At 40.5% G+C, this 18,366-nt stretch overlaps 1 protein-coding gene across 1 annotated transcript; it reads right to left on the bottom strand.

Moving 5' to 3' along the window:
* Positions 1-11,324: 11,324 nt before the first annotated feature.
* Positions 11,325-17,743, bottom strand: ZNF169 (zinc finger protein 169). Its single transcript, XM_021712414.1, is given in 6 exon segments — positions 11,325-11,682; positions 11,684-11,740; positions 11,742-11,797; positions 11,799-12,231; positions 12,233-12,589; positions 17,388-17,743. Coding segments are annotated over 6 exon segments (1,617 nt in total).
* Positions 17,744-18,366: the final 623 nt, after the last annotated feature.

Here is an 18,366-nt window from a genome sequence, read left to right as displayed (position 1 = left end):
AAGAGAGGAATTTATAACTCTATGTGCACACATCAAGAAAATGGAATGATCACAAGGTGAGAGCCTAACAAATCACCTAAGAGAACTAGAAAGAGAAGACCACCAAAACCCCAACTTTAGCAGAAGAATACAAATCACCAAAATACAAGCCCAAATGCAGGACACAGAAGACAAAAATATCATAGAAACCATCAACAAAACATAAAACTGGTTTTTTGAAAGAATTAACAAGATTGATGGCCCCCTAGCAGGAATGAACAAGAAAAAGAGAGAAAAACCCCAAATAAACACAGTCAGAAATACAAAAGATCAAATCACAACTGACTCTGAAGAAACAAAAAAGATAACCAGAAATTACTATATACATATATATGGAAATAAAGTTGATAACCTAAATGAAATGGAGGACTTTCTGACATCACACAACCTCCCCAGGTTGCAACAAGAAGGCAGTGAGACACTAAATAGACCAATAATCACTCAAGAAATTGACTCTGTCATTAAAAAAAAGCTACCTATAAAAAAAAGAAAAACAGGCTGGACTCGGTGGCTCAGCCTGTAATCCCATGCTTTGGGAGGCCGAGGTGAGTGGGTTGCCTGAGCCTGCGGGTTTGAGACCTGCCTGGGAAAGTTGGTGAGACCTCATTTCTACAATAAATAAAAAAAAATAGCCAGGCTTGGTAGCATGCGCCTGTAGTTCCAGCTACTTGGAATGCTGAGGCAGAAGGATCTCCAGAGCCCAGCAGGTCGAGTTTGCAGTGGCCAGGAATGGCCACTGTACTCTAGTCTGGATGACAGAGTGAGACTCCAACTCAAAAAAAAAAAAAAAGAAAAGAGAAAGAAAAACAGAAACAAACCCTGGACCAGATGGCTTTCCAGCAGAAATCTACAAAACATCCAAGAAGGAGCTGATACCAATCATATTGAAAGTATTCCAGGCAATTGAGAAGGATAGAATTTTCCCCAAATCATTTTACAGAGCTAACATCACATTGATACCCAAACCGGGTAAAGATCCAAAAAAAAAGAGAACTACAGACCAATATCTCTTATGAACATAGATGCAAAAATTCTTAACAAGATTCTAGCAATTTGGATTCAAAAGCACATCTCAAAATCATCCATCATGATCAAGAAGGCTTCATCCCCAGGATGCAGAGCTGGTTCAACAGTTACAAGACCATAAATGTAATTAAATACAACAACAGACATAGCAACAAGAACCACATGATTGTATCACTAGATGCAGAAAAAGCTTTTGATAAAATACGCATCCCTTCTTGATAAAAACCCTCAAACACCTAGGCATAGAAGGAACATACCTCTAAATAGTAAGTGCCATTTATGATATACCCACAGCTAACATATTGCTAAATGAACAGAAGCTGGAAACATTTCCACAGAAAACTGGGACAAGACAAGGCTGCCCACTCTCATCCCTATTGTTCAACATTGTGTTGGAAGCCCTGGCTTGGGCAATTATACAAGAGAAGGAAATCAGGGGTATCCAAATAGGAAAATAGAAAGTCCAGTTGTTCCTCTTTGCTGATGACATGATTCTATACCTTGAAAAAACAAGAGAATCTGTTAAAAACCTGCTTGCACTGATAAAGGACTTTGGTAAAGTCTCAGGGTACAAAATAAATGTGCAAAAGACAGATGAATTTCTATACACCAATAGCAAGCAGACAGAGACCCAAATTAAAAGTACAATCCCATTCACAATATCCACCAAAGAAAATGAAATAACTTGGCATCCTCTTAACCAGAGAAGTGAAATACCTTTACAATGAAAACTACAAAACACTGCTCAAAGAAATCCAAGAAAACACAAACAAATGGAAAAATATCCCACGCTCATGGATAGGAAGAATCAACATTAAGATAACCATCCTACCAAAGGCAATCGACAGAGTCCACGCAATACCCATTAAGTTAGCAACATCATTCTTCTCAGACCTGGAAATGACAATATAGAAATTCATATGGAAACATAAACAATTACGAATAGCCAAAACAATCCTTTTCAAAAGAACAAAGCAGGAGGTATTACACTTCAAGACTTCAAACTTTATTATAATGTTACAGTAATCAAAACAGCCTGGTATTGGTACAAGAACAGGCATATAGGACAATGGAAAAGGATAGAGATTCTGGAAGCAAAGCCTCAATTCCTCAACCAACTCATCTTTGACAAAGCCTCCAACAATGACCACTCAGGAGAGGAGAACCTATGCAGTAAATGGTGCTGGGAAAACTGGCTGAGCACATGGAGAAGATTGAAACAGGACCCCTACCTATCACCACACACAAAAATGAACTCTAAATGGATCAAAGATCTAAACGTAAAACCTCAAACTATAAGAATCTTAGAAAACACAGGAGACATCCTTATGGAAATTGGAACTGGTAACCAATTCTTGATCATTCTACTCATCACCACATGGATGTACTCTAAGATCGGCCACATCCTAGGCCATAAATCAAGCATAAACAAATCTCACAAGACTGAAATACTATCTCTAAAAATGCACATGAAGAAAATGGAAAGATCACAAGTTAACAGCCTAACAAATCACCTAAGGAAGCTGGAAAAGCAAGACCACCAAAACCTTAACCTCAGCAGACAATCTAAATCACCAAAATAAAAGCCCAAATATGGGACATAGAAGACAAAAATATAATACAAAAAATCAGCAATGTGAAAAGCAGGTTCTTTGAAAGTATAAACAAGATTGATGGACTCCTAGCTAGACTAACCAAGAAAAATAGAGAAGAAGCCCAAATAAACACAGTCAGAGATGCAAAAGATCAAGTCACAACTGACTCGACAGAAATGCAAAAGATGATCAGAGATTACTATGTACACTTGTATGGAAACAAACTTGAAACCTTAATTAAATGGAGGATTTTCTGACATCATGCAAACTCCTCAGACTGAAACAAAAAGAAATTGAACCCTAAGTAGACTATTAACTACCTAGGAAATTGACTATGTTGAATGGAAAACTACCCACAAAAAACAAACAAACAAACAAAAACAAAACAAAAACAACCTAGACTAGATGGCTTTCCAGCATATTTCTACAAAAAATACAAGGAGGAGCTGATACAAATCCTACTGAAGCTAGTCCAGGCAATCCAAAAAGATGGACCTCACCCCAAATCATTTTAGGAAGCGAACATCACTCACACTGATACCTAAACTGAGTAAAGATCTAACAAAGAATGAGAACTATAGGTCAATATCCTTGCTTAACATAGATGCAGAAATTCTCAACAACAAGATTCTAGCAAACCATATCCAACAACACATATAAAAAATCATCCACCATGCTCATCATCCCTGGGATGCAGAACTGGTTCAAAAGCTGCAAGACCATAAACACAATTAAATACATCAACAGATGTAAAAACAAGAACCACATGATTAAATCATTAGACGTGGACAAAGTTTTCAATAATATCCAGCATCCTTTCTTAATAAAAACCCTCAAACACCTAGGCATAGATGGAACATACATCAAAATAATAAGCGCCATCTATAAGAAACCTGCAGCCAACATACTGCTAAACAGACAGAAACTGGAACCATTTCCCCTGAAAACCAGAACAAGACAAGGATTTCCACTCTCACCCCTTCTGTTCAACATAATATTGGAAGTCCTAGCTAAAGCAGCCAGACAAGAGAAGGAAATTAGGGATATCTAAATAGGAAAAGAGGAAGTGAAGTTATCCCTCTTTTCAGACAACATGATTCTATACGTCAAAAATCCAAGGGGATCTGTCAAAAACCTCCCTGCATTGATAAAGGACTTTGGCAAAGTCTCAGGGTATAAAATAAATGTGCAAAATATGGTTGCGTTCCTATACATCAGCAATAAACAAACAGAAATCCAAATAATCACATTCACAATTGCCACAAAAAATGAAATACTTTAGCGTTTTCTTAAACACTGCTCAAAGAAATCAAAGATGTCACAAACAAATAGAAAAATATTCCATGCTCATGAATTGGAAGAAACAACATGGTTAAGGTATCTATCCTACCCAAGGCAATCTACAGATTTAACACAATACCCATTAAATTACCACCATCATTCTTCTCAGACCTGGACACAAAAATACAGAAATTTCACATGGAAACATAAATGACCATGAATAGCCAAAACAATCCTTAGCAAAAGAATCAAAGCAGGAGGTATCACACTTCCAGACTTTAAACTTTATTTGAAGGCTACATTAATTGAATAATCAAGCCTAGTATTTGTGCAAGTACAGTTATATAGACAATAGAACAGGATGGAGATTCTAAAGCAAAACCTGAATTTCTCAACCAACTCATCTTCAACAAAGCCTCCCACCATTAGCCACTGGGGAGAGGAGAAACTGTTCAGTAAATGATGCTGGGAAAACAGGATGACCACATGCAGAAGATTAAACCAACACCCCTACTTATCACTATACACAAAAATCAACTCTAAATGAATCAAAGACCTAAATATAAAACCTCAAACTTAAAGAAACCTCAGAAAATGCAGGAGATAGCCTTATGGAAATTGGAACTGGCAACCAATTCTTGATCAAAATTCCAAATGCACATGTCATAAGGGATAAGATAAACGAGTGTGACCTCATTAAACTGAAAATCTTCTGCAAAGTCACATCAAGATAGTGGAGAAACAGCTCACAGAGTGGGAAAAAATATTTGCCAACTGTATGTCTGACAAAGGCCTAACATCCAGGACCTACAAGGAACTCAAACGTGCTGAAAGGAAAAAAAACAAAGCCACATGTATGTCTTGATTGGCTCACAAGTATACATTTTATGCTAATAATATTCAGAGATCAATCTTTTTTGTGTTCTTTTAAAAAAATTAACTAAAATTGTATATATTTACCTTGTCCAGCATGTCATTTTGAAATAGGTTTACATTGTGGGAGGGTCTAATTGAGCTAATTACATTTGTATCACCTGTCATTTTCTTTGTGTGAAGAACACTTCAAGTCTACTCTCTTACCAAGTTTTGAGAATACAATGTATTGTTCAGTTACACATCACATGACAATGTTTCAGTCAGCTATGGACTACATATGGCAGTGGTCCCATAAGATTATAATCCCATTGTTTTAATGATCCTTTTCTATGTTTAGATACCCAAATACCACTGTGATACAATTATCTACAGTATTTACTACAGTAGCACACTATGCAGAATTTTGGCCAAGAAGTAACAGGCTATTCCATATAACCTAGGTGTATAGTAGGCTATACCTTCTAGGTTTGTGTAAGTTCACAGTATCATGTTTGCACAACAAAAATCTCTGAACAACACATTTATCAGAACATATCCCCATCATTAAGTTACATATGACTATATTAAATATAGTTATCATAATGTACATTAGGTCTCTTGAACTTTCTCCTCCTAAATGAAACTTTATAGCTTTTTAGTAACATCTCCCAATATCTCACCATCTGCCCCTGGTAAACACAATTCTACACATAACTTCTATGAGCTCCACTTTTAGATTCTATTATGAGTGAGCTTATATGGAATTTGTCTTCTTCCAAAATCTCAATGACATCACTTAACCATAATGTCATCCAGGTTCATCCATGTAGTCAAAAAGACAGGATTCTTTTTTTGAGACAGAATACTATTTCACCTTGTGTGTGTTTATGTGTGTGTGTGTGTGTGTGTGTGTGTGTGTGTGTGTGTAAATTGACCTAAAAAGATTTTAAGGTATGCACTTGTATTACCACAATCTTTGGAAATACGACAATAGCTTATTATAAAAGATGATAGCTCTCTTATAAAGGCATACACATAATCATGTTGCTGATGATATTAGACCACAAAAATAACTAATAATACTCAATTAACTGATAAAGAAAAATGTTTTGCTTGGGTTTGATTTTGTTATTGTTATGTAACTATTCTGTTGTAACTTTCAATTTATTTTGCTACAGCAATTCCAGGAACACAGCTGAGCATATATTTAAAGTTTCACTAAGTTTACCCTGTTTGTACCTCTCCTGGGTTTAAATATTTGTGCCAACGTGATATCATCACACAACATGAGCCTTGTAAAAAGGAGTCTGACATCTAGGAACAGTTTTTACGTCAATGTGTTATTTTAAAACAAACATTAATACCTCACTAGTAGTATCTCAAATAACCTCATTTTCTCTCAATCAAGGACCCACAGAAGTGTAGAGTTTCCCCAAGCAAAGACACTAAGTTCTGTTACTTTGTGTGTAGTTTCTCTCCTCACTGACCCTGTCAGTAGGCTTCTTGGCAAATGAAGAACAAAAGCCTTCACTTGCTTACTACAATGGGACCAGACAGAATTGATTTACATGATTTACTGACAGAACGATTCGGGGTTTCTTCAGTCTAATATCTCCTCTTGCATTTAGACAGATGCTTTATAAGTTGGAGAGGCACCTCAAAACAATCAAGAAAAGACAATTGTCAAACAAACTAATATAAATTGTTTTTCAAGACTTCGCTTGGACCAAAGGGAGGGTCTTTGAATGGGTACCTACCGACATTAATTATGATACTTTTAAAATTACCATGAATTGTTGTTGTCAAATGTGTTAATAATAGGGTCTTAAATGTTGTGAAACCACTACCACGTGAGTTCATGATTCTACAAAAATGAGCCTGAAAGAACTTGATGTGTTCAATCTTGAACCCTGAACCCAAGGTGGTGGTATATATCTGAAAACTTGATGATCTTTCTGTCTTCTGTGGGATATCCTTTCATTCTGGGTTCAGGGAGCACCAACAAGAAGGATTATATAAATGGAACATTTCCACATGCAGTAGCACTTGTGTAGAATACATTCAAAGAGAAGGTTCAGACAATTGTATGATTCCATATACAAAAAATATTCAGAGTAAGGAAACCTGTAGAGAGAGATAGATAGTGGTTGCCCAAGAATGCGGGTCTAAAGGAAATGGAAGGTACACAGGCTATTTTGGGGGTGATTAAAATGTTCTAAAATTGATTTTGTAATGGTTACACAATTCTGTGACTATACTAAAAACTATTGACTGTACATTTTAAGTGAGTGAATTGTATGATATGTGACTTGTGTTGTGATAAGGTTGTACAAAATAAAATCTCTAAAACAGTGAATGATCAAGGAAAAAAGTCAGAGAAATAGGTTACAAATCAAGAAGAGCCAGGAGGTGGGGGAAGGCTAGAATGAATCTTGTGGTGCTGGATTGGAGTCAAAGATATTAGTATGAAGATAGATTTATTTTAATATATAAAGGTAGATGTTTACAAAAGTAAACACATATGTGTGTATCATCATTCTATACACCTTTATCCTAGCTCTGTCCCTGAAAGATCTAGAAGCATACCTAGTATCCACAACTTAGATTCTAAATATTGTTTTTAAATAAAGGAGGCAGGGAAGGCTGGTTCCACGTGTGGGATGAGAAAAATATAAGATAAGCTTAGAGGATCTTGTATGTAAAAAATTAAGGGTAGCTCCCAGAGGCTAAAGCTGGAAAATTTTGAGTGAAAAAATAAATGATCTGTCAGATGATCACTCAATGAATAAAACAAGGAGCCTTGAGTCCATACTGGCAGACGTAAATGACTAAATATTACATTATAGAAGAATTAAAAAAAGGGAACAATGCAAGAAATAAAAACATTAGAATACTATGGTAATTATATTGCTACAGGCAAGATATATCAATGAATACTGAAATTATTGGACAAAACATTACAGAGAAACATTTATATAACTTCAAGATATCTTACTCCAGATATTTATTATTATGATAATTTTAACATGCATTTCCAAATTCTTTGATAGTCTTTCCTCCGGAAGATAGAGCTTAATTTCCCTCCTTTCGCATATGGGCTAAGCAAAGTGATTACTTCCGAAAAGGGCCATGCTACTTTGAAAGTTACTGCCATGCTCCATTTAAGAACAGTCAGTTTTGACCAGATATTGTGGCTCATGTCTGTACTCCTTCAGTTTTGGGAGGTCAAGGCGGTGGATCACTTGAGACCAGGAGTTTGAGACCAACCTGAGCAATATAGCAAGACTGTGACTCTATTACAACTAAATAATAAAAAAACAGGGTGTGGTGACACACACCTGTAGCCCTAGGTACTCAAGAAGAACATTTGAGCCCAGGAATTCAAGGGCACAATGAGCTATGATGCTACCAGCCCCAGGTGACAAAGTGGGACCCTATCTCAAAAACAAACAAAAAGCCCCCAAACAAACAAACAAACAAACAAAAATTGTCATTTTTGTGCTGTTTTGGGGCATTAACATTCAGGCCCATTGTATTTCCAGAGTTTAAAGTAACTCTGGAGAATATGCTTTGATGGTTTTTTTTCTTTTCCAAAGGTCTATAGTGGAATGTTGTGTAGTAGTGTCAGGCATAGATTTCCTATTTCCACAAAGCATTAATTTCATTTATTGTGTAGTTTTTATCAAACAATTAAAAGGTTTTGTTTTCCCTTCTTTCACCATTTTAGATTTCTCTAGCAGAGACATTATAAAAAACACAAGTTCACTTTTTATCTTCTTTGTTTTTGATTTATATGTCACTTATAGGTCTATTTTGGGTGAAGTTATATAAAAACTTCCATGATAGGAAAACACTTTTAGTAAAAGGGCATTATATATATGCTACAATGGTTATTATTTCTGTTTATATTCTCAGTAAAAACTTTTTAAACTGTTGGTGTGAGATAACCACACATATGCACATGCACACAAACTCACACATGCCTTCCCTTGTGACATTCAGCTCTGGCCATAAAAAAGTGGCTGTGGCAAAGGGACTTTAGTAGAATGCGTTAATGAGGGCCATCCCCAGATGGTCCTAGGTCATCCCTGCAAAACTGATCTGGAGATCACTGAAGTCTGGACAACCCCAACTGAGATATTGGGGTCACTGGATCATCTATCTGTCATTTTTCTTTATCTGTCATTTTTCATTCACCCTTCCTCCCAACACTTTTTTATTCCCCCAAACTAAAATCTCTTTCTTTTCATTCTGGTGAAACCCTCCTCTGAGACAGTAGTGACTCAAGAACCCGGGGATACAGTCCGTAATGGACACACTTGGTCCAAAGGCACAGGGCCAGAGTCAGTCGTGGTATAGGCATTTGTCAGGATCTGGGACATTTGGACTCTAGGGCTTAGGGGAAAGGGGGAGGGTTATGGCTCAAGGGACAGTGCCTTGAGCTAGATATAAGGTTGGGTGGCTTCAGAGCTTTAACCCTGTAATGGAGGACTAAGGAGGACTGTAGCTTTAGGGCCTGACATCTACAGCTGAATCACTGGCATGTGGTCATAGATCACATGATGGAGCCTCAAGATGCAGGAATGGGGTGAGAATAAATACCCTTAGGAAGGTTGAGTGTGTGGCTAGGGGGTATAATCACAGACACTGGAGGACTTAGGAAGGGGTGAGGTTGAAAACCATATTAACATCACTCTCACACAGGACAAGGGTTCAGAATAAAATCACAGATCAGCTCCTCCCAAGAGGTTGAATACCTTGAGTTCTGCTCAACAGGTCAGAGAACAAGACACATAGCCAAGTATACAGCTTTGTAGAGTAGCATTTAATTAAAAGAAAAAGCCACAAAATACAGATAACTGTTGTATACAAAGCATAAATCAACTATTTCATGATCAATGAAGGAAACTTTTTTCCTCCATTCCATATCAGGAAAGTAGAACAACATTTACTAGTGATTTCTGCCTTATTCACACTTATGGGGAAAGGAAATGAATGGTTAAGAAAATTCCCCTTATGGAAGGAATTGATTGGTGGAAATGAATTATGAGGGTTCGAGGCAGAGTGTTATGGACTGAATTATGTCCCTCTCCCTTCCCAGTTCATATGTTCAATTCCAAATTCCCAATATAATTATTTGAATATAGGAAATTTAAAGGAGTAATTGAAGTTAAAATTAGGTATTTTGAGTGTGGCCCTAATACAATATGACCAGCATTCTTATAAGAGGGAGAGACACCCACAAAACACACATTAAACAATGGTCATGTGAAGAAACAGAGAAAGTAGCCATCTGAAGGCCATGGAGAAAAGACTTTATTAAAAACTAAACCAGCCAACACCTTGTTCTGGGACGTCCAACTTCCAGAACTGTGAAGAAATAATGTTATATTGCTTAAGGCACTCAGTCTGTTTTTTTAATGTCAGTTCTAGCACACTAATAATATTTTGGTACCAGGAATAGGGGACTTTATAATAAACCTAAAATGTGGAAGTGGCTTAGAAATGGATAATTAGTGGAGGGTAGGAGAGTTTTGAGGTACATGTTAGAAAAATCCTGGACTGCCTTTAAAATACTGTTGATAGGAATGTAGTTGTTGAAGCTGATTGTGGTGAGGTCTTAAATAGAAATGAAGGACAAGAAACTGGAAACTGAAATCCTTGCTATACAGTTGCTGAGGATTTGCTCCAATTGTGTTCTAGAGTTTTATGGGATGTAGATACTCTAAGTGATGTAAATGCTGAATATTCTCTGAGACTTCTGCACAAAGTGTTGAAACTGTGGCCTGTTTTCTTCTTGTGCTTAGAGTAAACAATGAAAGGAGAGAAATAAATTGAAGAAACCGTTAAGCAAAATGGAACCAGAATTTTAGGATTTGCAAAATTGTGTATGTGAGAAGAACATGAATTTTGGTGATCTAGAGTTATAGACAAAATTGTGTTCTGCCAAAATTTATATGTTGAAGTCTCATCCGCCAATGTGGCTGTATTTGGACATCGAGCCTTTAAGAAGGTACTAGGTTTAAATGAAGTCATATGGGTGTGGCCCTATACAAAATGACTGATGTTCTTTATAAGAAGAGGAAGAGACACCAAGAAAGCATATGCACAGGAAAAAAGGCTCTAAGAGGATGCAGCAAGAAGGCAGTCATCTGCAAGCAAAGGAGAAAGGATTTAGCAATAACCAAACCTGTCAATACCTTGATTTGGGACTTCGGAATTCACAAATAAGAGAGAACCACTTTATGCTATTAAAGCCCCTCAGACTGGGGTACTTTATTATGGCAGCCCTAGGAAAGACACATTACTAACATAGAAAGTAAACCATAAACCAATTAGCTCATGATCAACAACAGACACTTTTTCCCATTCCATTCAGAAAACTGCAACATTTACTAGTGACTTCTGCCAGCTTCACATTTTTGAGGACAGGAGAGGGGAAAGAAAGGGAGTGGGGAGGGGATAAGGGGAGGAAGGGGAGTGGAGTGGAGAGCACCTCTTGTGTAGGAGCTGATGGTCAGACTTTGTCTAAAGACTTGGTTTGTGCAAGTGTGACTTCTGGCTAAAGACATGCCTGCATGCCCTGCATACATATGGTTTCTTTCCAGAGTGAGTCTGCTGATGTCAGATGAGGGCAGACTAAAAGCCAAAGCCATGTCCACACTCACAAACACAAAGTTTCTCTCCTGAATACATTCTCTGACCAGAGATGAGGTGTCACTTTGGACCAAGTTCTTGCCTACACACCCTGTCTACATAAAGCTCCTCCTCGGAGTGTGTCCTCTGGTGTCTAGTAAGGAGTGACCTAAAACCAAAAGCACGCCCACACTCGGAGCCAAGATAGTGCTTCTCCCATGTGTGTGTCCTCTAGCGTTTGATGAGGTACTTTCGGCCCAAAGTCACGTCCAGATTCAGGGCACAGGTAATGCATCTCACCTGTGTATCCTCTGGTATTTGATGAGGGTGACCTTCTGGCTAAAACCTCACTCACAGGTGAGTCAGGGGGCACAGGTGAGTCTCCTCTCTTGTGTGTGTTCTCTGGTGTCTGATGAGGGTACTCTTCTAGTGAAAGCTGTGTCCACACTCACCACAGGCATAAGGCTTCTCTCCTGAGTGTATATTCTGGTGACTGATGAATAATAGTGACTGCTGTCTGAAGCCACATCTACACTCAAGGCACAAGAAGGGCTTCTCCCCTGTGTATGAGCTTTGGTGTTGGAGGAGTGGTACCTTCTGGCAAAAACCTCTCCCATACTCGGGACACACAGAGGGCTTCTCCTCCAAGTGTGTCCTCTGGTATAGAATAAGGGCTATCTTCTGGCAAAAGACTTGCCTGCATTTCTACCATGCAAAGGGTCTCTCCCCAGTGTTAATCCTCTTGTGGTTAGTGAGAAAGGATGTATACCTGAAGTATCATCCTCGTTCCCTGTACACACTCTCCTGAGTGCTTCCTCTGATGTATGGTGAGAGAGGTCTTCTCGCTAAACTGGCACCCACACTCAGGGCACAGGTAAGGCTTCTTCTCCCCTGTGTGTGTCTGCTGGTGCTTGTTCAGATCTGATCTCTGACAAAAGTCTCTTCCACATTCAGGACAAACATGATGCTTTTGGTGGCTGAAATGGTTTGACTTTTTGATACGTATTAGTCTGTATTTTTCACACCTGGCTGCTCCAGATTCTGGGGCGTCTACTCCCTTTAACATTGTGTCATACCGTTCAGGTTGGGAAGATGGAGCTGGAACTCTGTCCTGGACTCTACTGGAGAAAAAGTCTTGGTCAGAATCACCACGGTTACTTTTTGGACAATAACATTTGCCTAACAGTAATTCTTCAGATGTTCACAACAAAGACTACCTCCACAGATCCATCTTCCATTGCATGATGGGACATATATGCTCTACTGCAGGACAGAAAACCCAACTCTACCAGCTAGACCAAAAAGTTCAAGAGAGCTCACCGGCACGGTCAACTCTTTACACTACTGCAAGTAGACTTGCACATTTGCCTTCCAAGCCATAGGTACTGAGAGTGATACAAGAAAGTCACTTTTTTCACTTTCCATTTCAGGAAACTGGAACATTTACTAGTGCTTTCTGCCAGCTTCCTACTCTTGAGGAAAGGAAAGGAAAATGATATAAGCATTATGCACAAACACATGCTTTTACCAAATGAATTATAGATTTCTTTAGTGACCTTTGCTACAAACAAAGTGATGGGTTGAATTAGGAGTCATTCCACCCAGAGTTTTCCCCAAATGTGGGAGGCAATACAAAATAAGTATTAAAGAGATTCATGTACGAAATTAAACCGAACACTTCTCCCTTCATAAACAAATATTTAATAAAAGATTCTCTTCCCAGAAAGCAGGATTCAGCAGAAAAACAGAGAGACAATCCCCTAAAAGATTTTTCACTCCTGGCAACCCTAATCAATCCAAGACTTCCTTTTCTGGGCTTTCTACAAGTTGTTGTAAAAGGAAAAAATTCCATCTATAGTTGCATTTGCCCAAGAGATATAACATTTGTATAACTTATTCCATTGCAATTGGTACTATCGGCTTGGAGCTGATTAAAAAAACAAAATACAATGATCTCTGAGCATACTAGGCCTTTCTAGACCTACCCAATTCTTTCTGACTAATATAAAATGAGATATGTTTTATAAACCACCAACAGCAGGTATGCCAGCTGTTTTTCATGTAAAATATTACTGGAGCACAGATACTCATTCCTTTGGGTACTGTCTACGACTACTTTAACACTACAATGGCAAAGCTGATTAGCTGCAGCAAAGAACATAAAATCCTTAAAGGCTAAAATATTTGCCATCAGACCCTTTTAAAAAATGTATGCTGAACTCTGATCCACAGCATCAACTGATACTATCTGGTCTAAAATGCCAACTTATAATTTTAATAAGAAAAACACCACGAAACCCCCTCCTAACATTTAAATTCTACCCCCCCTGAAAACTATTAAATAAGTTTATCTCTCTGGGGTGTCTGTGTATATACTGTTAGATCTACAGGCTCCTCTGAGATTGCCCTGAAAATCACAAGTGCTGACCCCAGTGGACTTCCAGAGACTGTGAACATTGGCTCCTTTCAGCTTTGGTATGCAGTTCTGGTGCCATTTTATGGCTGGAGTTGACCCTAAAGTGGCAGTAGTGAAGTTCTTGCAAGGGATGGTGCTACCCTATCCTGAGACGAGGCTGGGGAAAATATGAAGAAAGAAGCACTTAACACCAGTGTCTTCACTCGAAAGTATTTCTTTGGGGAGGGGGGTTTTCTTATGGGGCATGATATAACATGGCCTCAAGATGGAAGTGAGGCACAGAATATTTTACCTGGGTGTATCCACAGTGAAGGTGTCAGGTGTGGAGTTATATATGAGAGTTAAGAAATTTGATATAGGACAGAGCAAGTTTGTATGTGTTTAGCAAAAGGGTTAATTTCTCAGTGTTTCTGAGCAACAACCTAAACAAATTTGTCAGAGCCTGGGAATGTCTGAGGCCCCAGATTCTGCTCAAGATTGCAAGTGAACACACACAGCTGTCCAAGTCTAGCAAAATGTGTGTCTCTGTGAGAATATAGAAAAGTTTGGGAGACTGGGGGATGCTGCAGAGGCTGTGGCCACCCACCCCCTCCACCTCGCTGCACATTTGTGGACGATATTACATGAGGTGTTTATGCTGCAGGGTTATAACTTGTAAACGGAACCATACATGTTTTAGGGCCTAGAAAATCAATGACATGCACAGTGGACTTGCTGCTTTAGTCAGGAACGCATACCCCTTAATAAGCAAATCATGTTAATCCTTGTTAATTATAATATGTTCATTTTTGTATCTACCACATAATAATAAGCAAACTGCTCTATTACAAAGCTTATTTGGAACATAGAGGCAGAAAGTGATAGACACAGAATGACTGATCACTTATATTAGTCTGTTGAGCTCAGTCAGGTTACATCTTTAGCTACAGTCCATGGTGTACACTAGGCTTATTTCAGGGCAGCCATGAAGTCAGAGAGAGTCTGTGCCTGGGATCAAGCAGCATGGGTTTCATCTCAGGAAGGAGAGGGTTTAGGAGAAATCCAGGACAGACACAGATCAGCAGAGTCACAGTTATCATTTGACTATGCCATTCATGTTTAGCAGCATAGTGGTGTACCACAAGGAGACGTACAGGGAAATAAGGGGGAAAAAAGACTCTTCTCCTGACTAGGGGTGTGGATCTTGTCTCTTCTTAGTTGTGTTTTTCCTGAACTTCTTTTTTCTTCTTAGCAACAGAATCCCCCACCCACCACCCTGGAAACAGCCCTGATCTGTTTCTGTTCCTCAGTACCCCTTGTTTTCTTTCTTTAAACTCCCATCCTCATCCCCTGGTCCTACTTCCAAGCTTTGGGTGTGATGATTGTGTCAGAGCTTAACTGTGAAGAGAAAGTTGAGCTCCATTTGAATGCTCACTGTTTAGCCACTGCCTGTGTGACATTCAGCATTACTGTACCATCTCTGAACCTCACTTTCCTCTTCTGGAGTATGTGATCATGACTCCCAGTCATCACAGTGGTTATGGAGGCCAGTAGTGCCTGGTCATGAGAGGCTCGGTCAGTTATAGCTAATTTTTAGAGTGCATGAGGGGTTGGGATATAAGAGGATCCTGGTGTCAGATTCCATAGTCAAGGTGGATAATATATGCATCCATTCAGAGATTCTTTTTTATACCATTTTCTTTGACTGTCCTTTCTTTCACATGATGCCAGCATTCATTTGATTAATGCTAACTTTTGAGTGAAGGTCATACTTAAAATGTGTATACTTTTTTGCCCCCACCAGTATAGTAATAGTAATTTATCATATATTTCAAAACAGCTACAAGAGATGATCTGGAATGTTCACAACACAAAGAAATATTCAATGTTTGAGGTGACAGGGCTTCCCAAACCCCAATTTGATAATTAGACATTGTATGCTTGTATCACAATGTTCCATGTACCCCATAAATTTGTACAACTATGATAACCATAAAATTAAAAATAAACTGGGAACAGTGGTTCATATCTGTATTCCTAGCACTTTGGGAGGCTGAGGTGAAAGGATAGCCTGAGTCCAGTGTTTTGAGACTAGCCTGGGCAATATGGCGAGACCTTGTCTCTACAATAAATACAAAAATTAGCTGAGTATGGTGGTGCATGCCTGTAGTTCCAGCTATTTGGAAGACTGAAGCAGAAGGGTGGCCTGAGACCAGCAGGCTGAGGATGTGGTAGCTGTAAGTGTGCCACTGCTCTCTAGCTTGGGTGACAGAGTGAGACTACAACTAAAAAAAAGAAATTAAAAAATTTGGTCAGGCTCAGTGACTCAGTGTGCAATCCCAGAACTTTGAGAAGCCAAGGCAAGCGGATTGCCTGAACCTGGGTGGTCAAGACCAGCCTGGGCATCTTGGCGTGACCTCATCTCTACAATAAATAAAAAAACTAGCGGGGCTGTGGTAGCATGCATCAGTAGTTCCAGCTACTTGTAAGGCAGAGGTGGAAGGATTGCCTGGGCCCAGCCTGTTGATGTTGGGGTGGCCGTGAACATGTTACTGCACTCCAACCTGGGCGACAGAGTCAGACTCAACTCAAAACAAAAAAAGAAAAGAAAAGAAAAGAAAAGAAAAAAATCAGATATAATGTTACGTCAGACCCGCCCGGGTGGATTTGAGTAATCCAGTACAGCATGAAAGATGCAAAGAGCTGCACAGAAGTTAGACTGGAAAACATAATTTATTTAGAAAGTAGATTAGAGAGGGAGAGAGAGGAGATTCACCTCCCCAAGGTAGGAGGTGGGGGCAAAGCGAGGAAACATGGTGACCAGGGCTCAAGGAACCAAATGGTTAGACCATGGCATAGAAAAACAGTGGTCCCATTCAGAGATTCTATCTGCCAAGAAATTCTCAGAAAGCTGAAACATGAAGAGCATTACAGTCAAACACACGAAAATGACAGTTCTCAAATGCAGGAGTATCCACATTTAAGGTAAAATGAAAATTGAGTGGCCACAAGTGTGTTGAACCATCAAGGGATCATCGCTGTGGATCATCACTGCTGTGGTTTTCATCCCTGAGTGACACGGAAGAGGAATCCCAGGATCTCCACAGAGAGGGAGTGTGTCAGGGCTTTGAGGTGAGGCTGGAGTCTGTGGCTACTTCTCCCCTGAATCTGTGGACATGCGCTGGGATGTCTGCTCACTGACTGGCGTCCCTTGTCACTGAGCCACCTCCCCTGTGTGTGTGAAACAGAATCTGCAACATTGTCAGACATGGATACCTGCACCACGTGTGAACCCAGAAGCCAGGATCCGGTCTGACGCAGACCTGCAGCAGGCAAGTTGCAAGGAGCGTGACACCTGGTCCTGGCGCCTGCCCCTCTCCGCACCGGCGTGTGCCCCTGGGTCCTAACCGCCCACACCACGTGCCTGCTCTGGGGCCTCGCACCCTAACGCTTCTAGGAGCAACAGACCCCTCCCTGCGGCTCCTCCAAGTCCCATGATTGGCTCCACAGGATGGGGGCGGGCCAGAGCGCCTGGCCGGCGTGATGACGTCAGGCGTCACCCAAGCAGCTTTCTGTTGTCGGTTGCCAGGTCCTTTGCGTCGCTGTGAGCCTGAAGGGCTGCCCAGGCTGGGTGGGTTCCCCACCCTGCTCCTCGCTCTCTCTGGTGAGTTAGGGGTCCAGGGGCAAAGAGGACAGTGGAGGGCCGCTCGAGTTCCTCAGTCCTGGCCGCCGTGAGGCCGTAGGGCAGTCCCAGCTCACAAAGCCCTGTGGGCCCCCCCTTCCTCCCACCAAGACCCTCCTGCTGAGACTTCCTGCCCGCACCCCAGCCTGGCGTCAGCGCAGCACCACTCGTGGCCCTCTTCAGCTCCAACCTCGAGCCCCGCCACCTCCCCTCGCCTGTCCTGACACCCCTCATCCTCACCCCAGCCCCTCCGGTAGCCCTGGGACTCCACACGCCTCCCCAAATCCCCCCGTTCTGTCCTCCCCCCGTTAAGACTCGGCTTTCTCACCCCATTCCCCATATCCACTACTCAGCTCCCACTGTTTGCTTATCCCAAGCTCCCTGCCTCTGCCCCCTGTCATCTGAGACCTCCCTTCAGTGAAGGTGCCCCCTTTAGTTCACTCCTTCCGTCAGGAAAACTATGATCTCTGCCTGTCCCAAGTCTTACTTGCATTTTGTACCTACAGACTTCCCAGCCCAACATACACATCCTTTCGGTTGCCTGCCATCCCGAGGTCACCCCATCCCTAGTTCTTCTCTAGACCACCCCCTACTCTTGCTGCTACCACCCTCACCTGAACCTGTTTAAAATGGGGTCGCTCTGGTCTTTCACCTCTGCTGACCTCCCACCGTACTCTCTCCTCCATTCTTCCCTTGACCTGGCTCCCTTCTATCTTCGTGCAAGGTTCCCGTCAGCCCCACCAGCAGCCCTTCAACTGTCCCATTTTTTTTCTTGTTACTTTTATGAAGGGATGGATTTTCAGATGCCCTTACTCCATCGTTTTCACTGATGTCACCTAAAACAAGGTTTTAAATCT

Source organism: Carlito syrichta, unplaced genomic scaffold (assembly GCF_000164805.1).
Source record: "Carlito syrichta isolate Samal-C Ts95f unplaced genomic scaffold, Tarsius_syrichta-2.0.1 Scaffold303242, whole genome shotgun sequence".
In the NCBI taxonomy this organism is placed as follows: domain Eukaryota; kingdom Metazoa; phylum Chordata; class Mammalia; order Primates; family Tarsiidae; genus Carlito; species Carlito syrichta.
The sequence above is the reverse complement of the archived record's forward strand: the minus strand, read 5'-3'. Positions and strand labels throughout refer to the sequence as shown.